This window comes from Callospermophilus lateralis, unplaced genomic scaffold (assembly GCF_048772815.1).
Source record: "Callospermophilus lateralis isolate mCalLat2 unplaced genomic scaffold, mCalLat2.hap1 Scaffold_73, whole genome shotgun sequence".
In the NCBI taxonomy this organism is placed as follows: Eukaryota; Metazoa; Chordata; class Mammalia; order Rodentia; family Sciuridae; genus Callospermophilus; species Callospermophilus lateralis.
Window position 1 is genome coordinate 2,558,162 of NW_027515346.1, and position 13,210 is coordinate 2,571,371.

The window sequence follows — 13,210 nt, forward strand, 5'->3', positions numbered from 1 at the left end:
ACTTTATGGAGGAGGAAACTGAAGCACAGTGATGTCTAATAACTTTCCCAAGGTCACAAAACTAGTATCAGAAGCAAAGCCTGGCTTGAGAATCAGTGTTCTGCCTTAGTTCTACATTAACAAATGTACAAGAATATGTGTGTAAACATATATACATATATGTAGACATATTTACTCTTATTATGAGCAGTTACTTATCCTTTTTACAAAATATATAGATTCAAAATATAACATTCTAGTCATTTTTCTGCTGCTGCTAGAATTCAAGGAAGAGATTTGGTCTTTTTCCTTATTCCTAGTTATAAAGCTACCATCCATTGATTCATCCAACTAAAACATCTGAACCATGGTAGGTGCCCTGGCCAGCTGCTGTTCTCAAGCAGTTCTCTGTCTAGTGGAAGAGAATGACACATAAACATGCAATCCAAAGCCTCTATGTTACATTCTGAAGGTCTGTTCCAGAATTTATACAGTCAAGCCTTAACTGCCTATGTGATAGTCTTAAGAAACTTTTAGGAGGGGACTGAGTCATGAGGGCTTTGCCCTCAATGTGATGATGCATTAGAAGAGTCTTCACACAACATTTAACTTAATTTTTGACCTTGACCTCCCTGCCATCTGAGGGCATGGTGTTCTTCAGCTGCTGAGGATGCACCATCTCAGAAGAAGAGGTCAGCTCTCACCAGACACACCCAACCTGCCAGTGTCTTGGACTTGCTTCTAGAATTGTGAGAAACAGTTTTGTTCTTTATAAATTACCCTGTTGCAGGCCTTTTGTTATTGCAGCATGGACAGAGTGAGGCAATATATAAATGGGGTATACAAAGATGGAACAGGAGGGGCATGAAGGAGAGATAACAATTCTGATAAAGATGTGCTGCAGTCTGGCTGGGCAAAATCATGAGCCACTCAAGCAGGAACAAACTTTATTTCAGAACTCCTGCAAACGCCACACATGCAGCCTTCTTCTGGGACACACCACACACCAACTGGAAATCCCTCCTCCGGCACTTCCCAGGAATCCCCACCAGAACTCAAAAGTAGCAGGTGGAGGCGGACTGCAGGGGTCTAATATACAATTGAATACATAGCTTAACATAACCATCATCATCTCGATGGCTTGCTGGTGTCACCTCTCAACCACTCATTCTGGCTGTGGCCCTCAAAAAAGATGAGGTGAGGGGAAGTATGAAGGAAGGCTACCCAGAGAAGGGGTAATGTTTTGCCAAATACAGAAGGAGAAGTAAGAGTTTATCAGGAGACAGTTCTTCACTGGGGTGGGGGAAAGAAGAGAAAAATGGCAGTAAAGATACAAAGCAGGAACCCCCACTGCTGATTTAGCTGCGACTTAGAAGGGAAATGTGGATAGTGCCTCTGGAGATGTGGACAGGAGCCACAGCACCTAGGCCTTTGAAGGCCGTGTTAAGAACTTCATGCTGGGTGTCTGTACTTACAATTTTAAATACACTACAACATGGATGAAGCTTGAACGCATTACAATAAGTCAAACAAGCTAGTGACAAAGGAACAAATGCTGCATGCCTCCACTTATTTGAGGTACACAGAGTAGTCTGATTCATGGCAACTGAAAGTAGAACACTGGCTACCAGGGGGAGGGAAGGAGTGGAGAATGGGGATGATTATTTCTGTCTGAGATAGTGAAAAAGTTCTCCAGATTTTATGGTGATGGTTACACAACAATGCAAATGTACTTAATGCCAGTAAAATGTACACTCGAAAAGTGATTGATACATTTATGTTATGTATATTTTACCAGTTTGGAAAATAGTGAAAAAGGAAACAAAAGACATACAGACCTAGAATTCAGGGAAATAATTTGAAGTTCTTTCCTATTATTAAAATTAGACATGAACAAAATGTGATTTCTTTGCTACTGTTCTATAATGATGTTACTATGTATTGAAAACAAGCTCTGTGCCAGCTTTATGTCATAGAGAAGGGAAGATGCAGGTTTAGAGAGGTTATCTAACTGACCCTAAAACACACAGCTGGGGGCAGGGGACATTTTAAGAAATTCTAGAATTGCAACTGAAGTCTTTTAGACTGCAAACACCTTACACTTTTATCAATTCCCAAGGGGCTTGATTATCTTGCTACTTTTTTTGGATATGTCAACATCTTTCTTTAAAAAAAAAACCCTCCTCAAAACTTCAGAGAAAGAATTACTTCAGTGTATTCTAAGTTTAGAAAGTATGAGAAGTCTGAGGCCTTGCAAAATGAAATGTTTGTGTGTGCTTACTGTTTAGTGACATCTGATAGTTTTTAAATGGCTTGGACCCCCAGCAAGAGAGATAAAAACTACCCAAACCACCTCCACAAATCAAACCACATTCAAATTAAGTCTAGACTCAACAAACCATCACTACTCAGCCAGCCACCTGTTATAGCGAGGGGTCGGCACTCTTTTGCGGCAGTAATCCGGAGAATACAGCGGCTAGCGCCAGCGGCCCGCCTCGCACATTCCAGATACACAGCCCGCAGAGCAGAGACCCGTGGCACGTGTTCCTGCGCAGGCACATGCCCACTGTGTAACGTTCACCCAGGGCCGCCTGGTACTCCAGTGCCCCCGAGTGGCTTCTGCCTCTGCGTCGTCGCTGCCCCTTGTCCAGGTCCTCCGTAGCCACTGCCCTGGCCAAGCCTGGCGTCCACTCCCCTCTAACCCTGCATTGCACAATGTGGGAGCAAAGTCCCCGAGGGTGTGAACCCGGGTTTCCCTGCCCCTGGGCGGAGATGCACGGCGGCTGTGCAGGCAGCGGAACCGGCAAGCGTGCTGTAGGCTCGATCCGCAGGCCCAGACCCCATGAGTTCCCCGCAAGCCGTGGCCGCAAACCCCCGCGCCGCTGGGCTCAGCTGCCAGGCCCCCGCTGCCGCCGCAGCCATGGCGGAAGTCCATAAACGTCAGCATGCTCGGGTTAAAGGAGAAGCCCCCGCGAAATCCTCCACACACAGAGATGTTGAGGAGCTGGGGATGGCGTCGGCGGAAACGCTGACCGTGTTCCTGAAGCTGCTGGTCACCGGCTTCTACGGGGTGAGCTCCTTCCTGATCGTGGTGGTGAACAAGAGCGTGCTCACCAACTACAGATAGGGCCACGGCGGCGCGGGCCAAGACCACGAGGAGGAGCGGGCGGCGGCGCCGCGCAGGCTCCCTGGACTTTGGTTGCCAAAGTTGAAGCGGAGTAAAGTTGGACGGGATCCGGGGAGGGTGGCGGCGGGGCCGCGCCTGCCCGGGTGAGGGTCCCACTCCACACGCAGCGCTCCAGACAACCTCGCGCTCCAGGCCGCCTTCGGCAGTGTCTGCCCTGCCCTGGGTGCAGCGCCCTCCCTGAACATCCTGCCTTTCGTTGCCTGGAGCAAAGTTGCTTGGTGACTTTAGGGCCCCTGTGCATCCCTGCGGGGAAGCGAGCGTGGGATGCGCTCCTTCCTCTGCAGCCTGTCCCCACGCAGCTGACAGCCTCTGGGGACCTGCGCATCTTCACGCCCATTTACGATTATTCTGCTGCTGTCACGGGGACTTGGAGCAGAAGCTTTTCTTTTTTTTAAGGTGTGAAACCGTTGAAAAGATCTGTTTCTTAACTTGCTTGAAAAATCCGTTGCAGGCAGCCTGCCGAAATTGTAGAATCGGACAAGATGAGACAAGTGGCCGCCCGAGGCTATAAAATCAGTGATTTGGCCTCATAACCGGCAGGATTTTTTTTTCCCCACAAGATTTTAATTTGAATAAAGGACAGACGTTGGTGTGGATTTGTATCAAAAGACATTTTAAGATTGTCGGTGCAAAAGTTGAATTCACAGAGCTATGTTTGCGTTTTCTGACTTTTTTCTTTTCTTTCTTTCTTTGCCCTTTTTATAGATTTCCCTCATCGCTATGTGTTGGACTTGGCCAGGTTAGTTGGAATCTTCAGCGTTACATGGTTTTATGTTGTCAGAACTTCTCTGTGTGTCTTTATATGTAGAACAGTGCATCGGTGTTCTCTGTTTACAGATGGTGGCCACAGTGGCAGTTCTCTGGGTGGGAAAGGCATTCAGAGTAGTCAAGTTTCCTGAATTTGACAGAAATGTACCTCGAAAGGTAAAAGATTAAAAAAAAAAGTAGTACTTTGTTTTATGTGAAGGAGTCACTGTATTTTTTTATCAGAGCCTTGCATATTTAAAAATTGTAGCTCTAACAAAATCCACATCTAGATAGAGCACATGTTATGAAGTTAAAGAATAAATGCAGTAATGTGTGTTAGAGAAGTTCACAGTCTCTGTAAAATTAGGGAAGAAAAAAACCCCAGGAATCTTTTTTGTTTTAATTAATGCTCACTTGTTGGGAGAGCAACAGTTCTGCAGTTTCTATATCCGTCTAATCTAGCCAGTGTATCCTGCATTCATTATTCTTGGGTTTATTTTTATGTTCTTCTGTCTGCCTCTGCTTGACTCCACATCAAGATAAAATGCCTGCCTTTTTCTGCTGATATTAGAGCCATGTGCTAACACATTATCATATTTTAAAGCAAATAGTGTTTCTATCCTACATTGGTCGATCATATTCATATTTCTTTTCTTCCCTGTCTTCCTCCCTCGCTTTCTGCTAGTTTAGTGTTGTGTCTCAGAGAATAGTTAATATTGTTTGGGTGTTTCCTGGGGCTCAGAATTGTTTATGAGAACTAATCTTAAGTTTCAAGTGGAAATAATTTGATCATAAAAGCAAAACTGTTTCTGTTTGAAAGGACCTTGTTTTAGCTATCTTTATTATTGAGTTTTGTTATCCCTTTTTAAATTTTCTAGACGTTTCCACTACCTCTACTATTTTTTGGGAACCAAATCACGGGACTGTTCAGCACAAAGAAACTGAAATATGGATAATTTTATTTTACTAGTGAGGTTAATATAATGTGTTCTTAAAGTTGTACGTAAATGTCAAATATTTAATGCATTGTTACTGATTCTAGAAAAAAACGGAAGGACTAGAAAGTTTTTGTTACTAAATAATGAAGGTTGCACTAAAGGCTTTAGTGTAAGCCTATTTCTTTTGAAGAGAAAGAATAGTTGCTTTATCCTGTTTCATTTTGATGTTAGAGGTATTTAAAATGTTATAAAATGCTATGATAGGGGATTTTCATTATTTTCCCAGATATGTAGTAGTGAGAGATAAAAGGCTTCTGGGATTTCTATTCATTAATATAGTTAATTAGTACTATATTTTAGGCACATTCCACACAGCAAAAAAGGATGGAAATGAGAACTTTCAGTTTTTCTTCTCACATGAAATAGTTAAAATGAGATGGAACCCTGATAACAAATATGATTAATATCTTACCCACTGCCATGTAATTATAGAGGCAGCATCTTTACTTTTAGAAAGAAGCAGTAGCTCTCTCTGACTACATTGACTGTTATCCTCTAACCTTCCAGTTCCTGGCTTCTCCCCTTTGTGGTTTGTGATGTTCCAAAGACACCCATAGGAAAATAGTTTGACAGAAACCCATGGCTCCACTACTTCTACATGAGCTGAAGCTCTGGCATTTTGGATAATCATGAATAGTGAGATGTCTTGAGAATCAGTGGCATATCATTTTTCATTTCCTTTTTTTAAAGCAAGTAACCTGACAGGATGGCCAGGGGTATCTCTGGGGAGAGTTCCAAGTGAGACAGATTTATTATCATGGGTGGGGCATTCTTTTCCATCTCATTACCCACTTGGAAAGAAATGAAGGTCTGCTGTGAAATGCTGCTTATAGTTTGCTTTTTTATCATCCATTGCCTGCCATCCATCCATCCATCCATTCATCCCCTACCTTTGTTTGCCAGCTAAATATAAGGCACTTTATAGTGAGATAAGACATATTCAGAAATAACTATATGTTTATTAGTGCAAGCAAAATGCTCTAGGAATTTAATGGAGGACTTTCACAAAAGGACAAGCAAGGAATGCTTTATGGGGTAAGATTTTCCTAGGTGTTTTGGGGTGGTCTAGTGAAGAAAGGTGATATAGGCCCTTTCACATTAAAGACTAACATCTGTATGTCAGGATGTTTGCATACTTAGCAAAGTAAAATTTAAAAATATATGTATTATTTATGATGTATGATTTTTACCATTGTATAGTTAATGTTTCTCACTTTTAGTAGTTTTTTTAAAAGCAACTTTTTTAGCTTTTTAAATCATTTATTTCTAGAGACAAGTAAGGATTTAATTTAATAAGAAGTTAATCAGCATGGAATTTCCATAGGAAAGGAAATGATTAGCATTATTTTAAATTACCAATTTGAAAAATCTTGGTTTAAAAAATAAATTGAACTTTATTTTACCTAATTATCTTTGTTTTTGCAGCTTACTAATGTTTACAGTTTTAAGAAGGTTCTCCATCCTGTTTACAATGTTTGCTGAAGGAGTTTTACTCAAGTGAGCAAAATTTCTAATACATCTTTTCTTTAAACAACTTAAAGCACCTTGAATAGGTGCCCAGCATATGTGAGATATTAAAATTATTTGTCTTGGTTCTACTTCAGCTTTTGAGAAGTTTAAATTCTTTCCTTGCCATCAAATTGATAGTTTGTGGGAGCAGTAGTTAGGAAGGTTAAACGAGTTGGAAACCTATCTGAACTTGAGTTTTAATTTTCTACAGTTTCTGTGTCTGCTGCTGCCACTGAGTGAAGCTGGGTCAGAATCACAATTCTAGGTTTTAAATAGCATTTATATCTTTCACTGAAAATGTGTGTTTCCTACTTAAAAAAATCCTGACTTACAAAAATGCCAACTCAATAACAAATGGTAAGAATAAGAAAAATGACTGCAATTATTTACATAGCAAATTGAGTTTTTGCTTCATCAATGAGATTCTTTTAAATATCCAGTTCCTTGGAAATATTTAAAATACAATTGTTTATGTTTTTTTGCCTGTTATGAAATGTATCTGTACAAATAATAAAGTCACATATATGTATTTTTTAATTATCTTATTTTGTAGGAAGACTTTTTCTTGGGGTATTCAGATGACTGTATTTGCAATGATTATTGGAGCCTTTGTAGCTGCCAGGTAAGATGAGGGCCTACAGATAGCACATGAAAAATTGTCAATACATTTTGATAATAAATGATCAGTTACCAATCAGAATAATTTTTTTGTAGCCTAAGTAAAAGTCGTGTCTTCTTCAGAAGTTAAATCTTTGGCTGTGTTAAGGTCAAGGCTGGCAAAATTAAAATTTTTGGGATTCTTAAATTCATGTAATTTAGGATTTGTTACTCTCCTGTACTTACTGAGCACATACTGTGTGCCACAAAATATTTTCAGCATTGAGCACATTATTTATGTATTCTTCATAGTGCTGAATGGTATGGGTATAATTTTCCTACTTTATAGTTAAAGGAAATTTAAAGTTCTATACTTTCTCAAGGTTGCACTGCTAATAAATGCTGGAATATGAATGTGTGCCTGAATTCAGAGCCTATGCAATTTCATAAACCATGTGGCATTCTTTTACTTTGCAAATTTTTAAAGAAAATGGTGTCTGCTCTTTTGTGAGGTGAGGCAAATGACAATGAATACCTTGACTTATGGAATAATGAATAATATCATTGCTTTATTTGGCCTCACTTAAGATACATTACAGATGTCATTACTTAGTCTTATTAGATTACTGGAACATTTCCCCTTTTTATAAAAGTTCTAGTTTTAAAGTGTATGAGGAAAATACAAAGCAATGATAAAAGGAGATGGCTATGCTAATTGTTCTGATTTGATCATTATACATTGTGTATGTATAGAATTATCACACTATACACACAAAATATACATGATTATTTTGATGCAGTTTAAAAATAAAGAAAGAAAAAAAAATTACATGGGGAAAATGTATACCCAAATACAGAAAATGAAAATGATCACTAGAAGCCTGATACATTTTACTCAGCCCTGGTCATGCATAGATGGATTTACTGATGTCACAGATTCTACCTGACATACATTTACATCTGGGTATTCCAATGGATGGCTCATTTACTTTCATCATATCCTTGTGGTGTAACTGGGGGGAAGTATAATTTAAATTCCATTTTATCTTAGATCTCAGAGTGAAATTTCATTCTAAAAAAGAGAGGGTGGCAAAATTTGTTACCAGAATTTGGTTTTATAGCCAAATGTTGTATTTGTCTCCTTGGAGAAAAATTCTACACCAGGTATCTGCCTTTCTTTTAAAAGGTGTCCTGTTAACCTCTGAACATTTTGAAGCATTTCCTTGAAGCCAGTGAGATCCAAAATTGTACAACAGGTTTATTCAGGACTCACTTTGGCCTGCAGAAAGCTTTGAGGAGTGTTTCTAACTAGCCCTGCTTAATTAGAAACTTTGGCTTGTGAAAAAGATGGAGAAGAAGAGAACCTGAAGTTAGAGTGTTGCCATATGCTTGGATTAGGGGGTGTGCATTAGGCTAATCCTGTCTGAAACTGCAGCAGTATGCAGCTCCTCAGGTTTTGGTTCCATTTAGAGGTTCAGCTACAAGCATTGTAGTGTCTCTGCAAAGTCATAGAATGTGAGGACACCATTTAGGCTGAGGTGTTAAAGTACGCTGAAGGCATACTTTGCTCAGATTATTCATTTATTCCATTAAATTTACTGATTTCTTATCTTGTGCTTACTACCCTATTAAGTAGCAGAGATTTTCAATTTCCCCAGTCTCACTAGTTTTACCTCATTGAGTAAGTATTTGAGTTCCTACTATGTGCCCTCTCACAGCTTACTGTGATCCATACTTCAGAAATTCTGCCCAACTGCCTGTGGAAGTTAGTCCCATCTTTTTCGTGAACTTTTTGAAAAATGATATGTTAAGAACTTTTGATTTTTTTATTTGTGAAATTGATGCCTTCTGCCTGATTTGGTCTGACTTTGAATTCAGAACAGTTTACTATTAACTGGCATGATTGATTATTCCTTATGATGTGTTTAAGCATTAGTGTTTTTGTTTCTAAAATAATCCCTATTGAGTATGGAATTGCCAACTGTGACCAGGACTCAAGAAACACTAGTAGGTGATATAATAACCTAATGTTCATTTAGCTGGAAAAGAAATGTTCTTGCAAATATTGTAGTTCAGACCTATTAAAAATTAAATGCATGTTCTTTAAATCTAACTTATTCTTAAACTTTTGCTTATGTTTTGCAGCTCTGACTTGGCATTTGATCTGGAAGGATATGTTTTTATTCTGACAAACGATATACTGACAGCAGCAAATGGTGCATACATAAAACAAAAATTAGATTCAAAAGTAGGTAGCTATCTAAAACTTCTTTATTAGATATTTACTGATGTTGGGAATGGTAATAGCAATTCATCAGGGTAAAAAGTATGGAATAAAGAAAAGTACTTAGAAGAGATGGGAGAGACATGGGGGTTCTCTGAGGGTAAATGCCTATATTCTGGTGTTCACATAAGAAAGTTCTTTAATTAGCAATTAGGTTTTATTGATGGCTTTTGGGAAGGGATTATGGGAATATTAACTTAGAGTGGGGTAGGAAAGTTACAAAGTTCATAGAGAAAAATGTCATAAATGCTCATGGCTCTGTTCTGAAGATACTTAGTGAGGGACCTGGAACAAGAGAAATATCCTGAAGCCTTTGGACAATCTTGAAGGGAAGTGAGTGTTGGAAGGCGCTTGCAGAACAGGATGACCTTTGTGTACTTGCCCGACAAATGGTAGGAATCTTGAGGAAGCATTAGTTTTGCTCCCTTAAGGGTACTGCCGAGTTTCCTGGCTTGGATCTCATACGTGACCTTTGTACATCCAGCTCTTTGCCTTCTATTGGTGGCGTGGACATGAAGGCATTTCAGAATATTTTTTGTTTGTTTGGTATATACTTTGAGTATGCAGACATTAAATTTATTTTCAGATCAAGCCAGACCATCAGAAAGCTGAGTATTTGACCCACAATTCTTTTGATACATTGTGAGGTTGTATTACAGTAAAAAACAGGTATATAGAACTCAGCTTGCTGCATCATAGGGTTGTTTTTGAAGGAGTTGCTCTTGATTTCATAATGTACCCTAGGTGAGTACCCAAATGAGATATTTATCTTAGATGTCACCATAGTTTTTCCTGAGCAGCTGGTATGTTTTTATCTCATAATTTAGTCTTATAACTGATGATGGTTTTATCTTATTTTCTACCCGTGTTTTATCTTCAGTCAGATGAACTTTTCTGCTTAGTTCTTTTTTTTTAATATTTATTTTTTTAGTTGTAGTTGGATACAATATCTTTATTTTATTTATTTATTTTTATGTGGTGCTGAGGATTGAACCCAGGGCCTTGCACATGCTAGGCGAGTGTTCTACTGCTGAGCCACAATTCCCCGTTCTGCTTAGTTCTTACTCTGCTATATTATACTTACAATATTTCTGAAATTACTTCAGGTCTTTTTTTTGAAATTCAGATGATAAATAAATATAAATATCCTGTTCAATAATTATAATAGTATTGAGTTGGAATCCTTTTGGCCAGGGCTTTGCCTTCTCCTCCAGAGAATTACAGATTGTGTGATTACCCTATTCATTTTCTCAGAGAATTTTTTAAAAAAATATCCTTGAAGAACTAGGGACAGTATAGATTTTTTTTCCTATACATTTTCTCTAAGTATGCCTTTTATGTCTCATCCTTCATTTATTTGCCTGATGACTGTATGATGATTGCATTTCAAAGGAAGATGCTAGTAAACATTTTTGCCTTTTTTAAGTAAAGGGAGCAGATAGAAGTTTGGTCTTACTCTGGTGTGTGTGTGTGTGTGTGTGTGTGTGTGTGTGTGTGTGTGTGTTTCCTTTTAATCCATTTACTGCTTTGGAGAATAAATGCTAATTAAAACATTTATCCAGCAGCTTCAATTGTCTGAAGCAATGCTGTCCAATAGAATTTCTTTTGATGTTGGAAGTCTTCTTTATCTCTCTCTGCTGTTTGTTACTAATAGCCATGAGACATATGTGGATATTGAGCATTTAAAAAGTGACAGATATAATTTAGGAACTGAATTGGAAGCTTTATGTAATTATAATTAACTTTAAATAGCTACATGTGGCTAGTGGCTACTATTTTTGAACAGTGCAGTCTAGAATACATCCTAGAACCTAGGGGGAAAAAAAGTTCAGAGTATTTTACTCCTAGGAGAGACATTTAGTTCTTCACTTAGAAATGACTTAGAACTTATTTACATTAGAACTTTTAAGCTCATTGATCTGCTTTTCATTTCATGGATTACAATCAGCAAACTAGAAGTGGTGTTCTGTTTAGAGGCAAAGGCTTGCCAGTAGTGTAAAAGATAATCTGCAACAAGAGAAACAGAAAAACTCTGAAACAGACACAAATAATGATGAAAAATAGCATAGGGGCTATTAAACAGCATTAAGGGCAGCACTGTATGAGAACATGCTATAGTAATGTGTGTTTATGATGATGCCCTAAGTAAAATTCAGTTGGTGTACTGTGTTTAAGAAGTTTGGGAGAGTTAGGCATGGTAGTACATGCCTGTAATCCCAGCAGCTCAGGAGTCTGAGGAGGAGAATCACAGGTTTAAGGCTAGCCTCAGCAACTTAGTGAGACCTGGTCTTAAAATTAAAAAAAAATAATAATAAACTATGAGGGTGTAGCTCAATGGTAAAGCACCTCTGGATTCAATCCTCAGTAACTTAAAAAAAATTCAGGAGTTGGGAAGAAAGATACTCAAACAGGGCTGAGGTTGTGGCTCAGTGGTAGAGCACTTGGCTAGTACGTGTGAGACACTGGGTTTGATCCTCAGCACTGCATAAAAATAAATAAATAAATAAAAGCATTGTGTTCATCTACATCTAAAAAATATTTTAAAAAGTACTCAAAACAGTTAAAATGTGAAAAGAAAACAGTTTTGGCATTTCTATTTTTGTTATTTATCAGTTATGTGAATGATGTGGATCATTTGTTTGCTTCTATATACATCCTCCATTCCTGGAGAGCACATGTCTCTGGCTGACTGGGCATCTATTCTTAAAGATTGCTTTGTTTCTCTATGGCTTTTTGCTTGCTGCCATGCAAAATGAGGCACACTTTTCAGTGATACTTGTGACCATAAACAATTAATTATTTGGTTTTTCCTAGTATGGCCAACACGGAGATACTTTAAATAAATCATAAATTTTATTGCCTATAATTTCAGGACTACTTATAATCCTGGTCCTGTGAACATGAATCATACAGCATAAAGCTTAGTGCTGCATTTCAGACTTGAATGCATCTGTTGAAATTAAAGCCTTTTTAACTTAAGAAAGTCACACGAAATCATACATTATTATTATTATTATTATTATTATTATTATTATTATTATTATTATTATCATCATCCTAGGAGCTGGGGAAATATTGTCTTCTCTATTACAACGCACTGTTCATGATTCTGCCCACCCTGGCCATTGCATATTTCACAGGAGATGCACAAAAGGTAGGACTTTCTAATTATGGTTAAATGGCTTATGTTGATAAATTACTATATTGTTTTTGACCGAAAAAAAATAGACTGTGGGGTTGTTAAAAAGAAATGTGCTTATTAAGTAACTACACACTGAGAATTTACTCTTTAGTTTACTAATGTCATGCTAACTTCCTTCTTGGCATAAGTGCTGGAGAGTAATAAGGTGCCTCAAAATACCTCTTGTCAACATAAAAATAGTACATGCTAACTAGTGTCCTTTTCATATATGCCAGAATAGAGGAAGGGAATTTTTACATTTTTGATTAAACTATAAAATAGGAATCTTAGCAAACTATCCTTGAGAAGCACAAGAATCTTGAAATAGTAAAAACTTCAAAACCCTAAGCAAGATTCTAGGCATCACTAGAATTTTGTTTCTCTGATAATTGTCATCCTGGCTTAAATTCCAAGTTGTTTTTTTTTTCCTTAGGAGATACTTATTACTGTGTGGTGCCATGACCATATAAATAGAAACTAATGTTGGTAACCAATTTTCTGCAAATGTTTAGTTAAGTAAATCCAAAATAGAGTACTAAAGTAAATCTAGAGAAGAATTTTTCTCTAAAATTAACCTGTATTCCTAGGGAAAAAGTTAATTCCATATTGTTAGAATTTATAACATTTTGCAAATCAAATTGAAATTCAGAATCCTACCAAGGATTTCAGTCCCAGATTCTTTCTGATAATCCCCCTGGCTAGTACTTCATCAAATACTTATTACTTAT

At 37.9% G+C, this 13,210-nt stretch overlaps 1 protein-coding gene across 1 annotated transcript in view; it reads left to right on the plus strand.

The window, feature by feature from the left end:
* Nucleotides 1-2,899: 2,899 nt before the first annotated feature.
* The window catches only part of LOC143389376 (nucleotide sugar transporter SLC35D2-like), a 48,776-nt gene continuing 38,465 nt past the window's right edge, over nt 2,900-13,210 (plus strand). Inside the window, exons 1-8 of the mRNA XM_076842487.1 lie at nt 2,900-3,096; nt 3,866-3,905; nt 4,004-4,090; nt 4,792-4,859; nt 6,337-6,408; nt 6,974-7,042; nt 9,163-9,265; nt 12,363-12,455. Of these exons, the coding sequence (XP_076698602.1) occupies nt 2,900-3,096; nt 3,866-3,905; nt 4,004-4,090; nt 4,792-4,859; nt 6,337-6,408; nt 6,974-7,042; nt 9,163-9,265; nt 12,363-12,455 (729 nt within the window). The remainder of the gene's footprint in view (nt 3,097-3,865; nt 3,906-4,003; nt 4,091-4,791; nt 4,860-6,336; nt 6,409-6,973; nt 7,043-9,162; nt 9,266-12,362; nt 12,456-13,210) is intronic.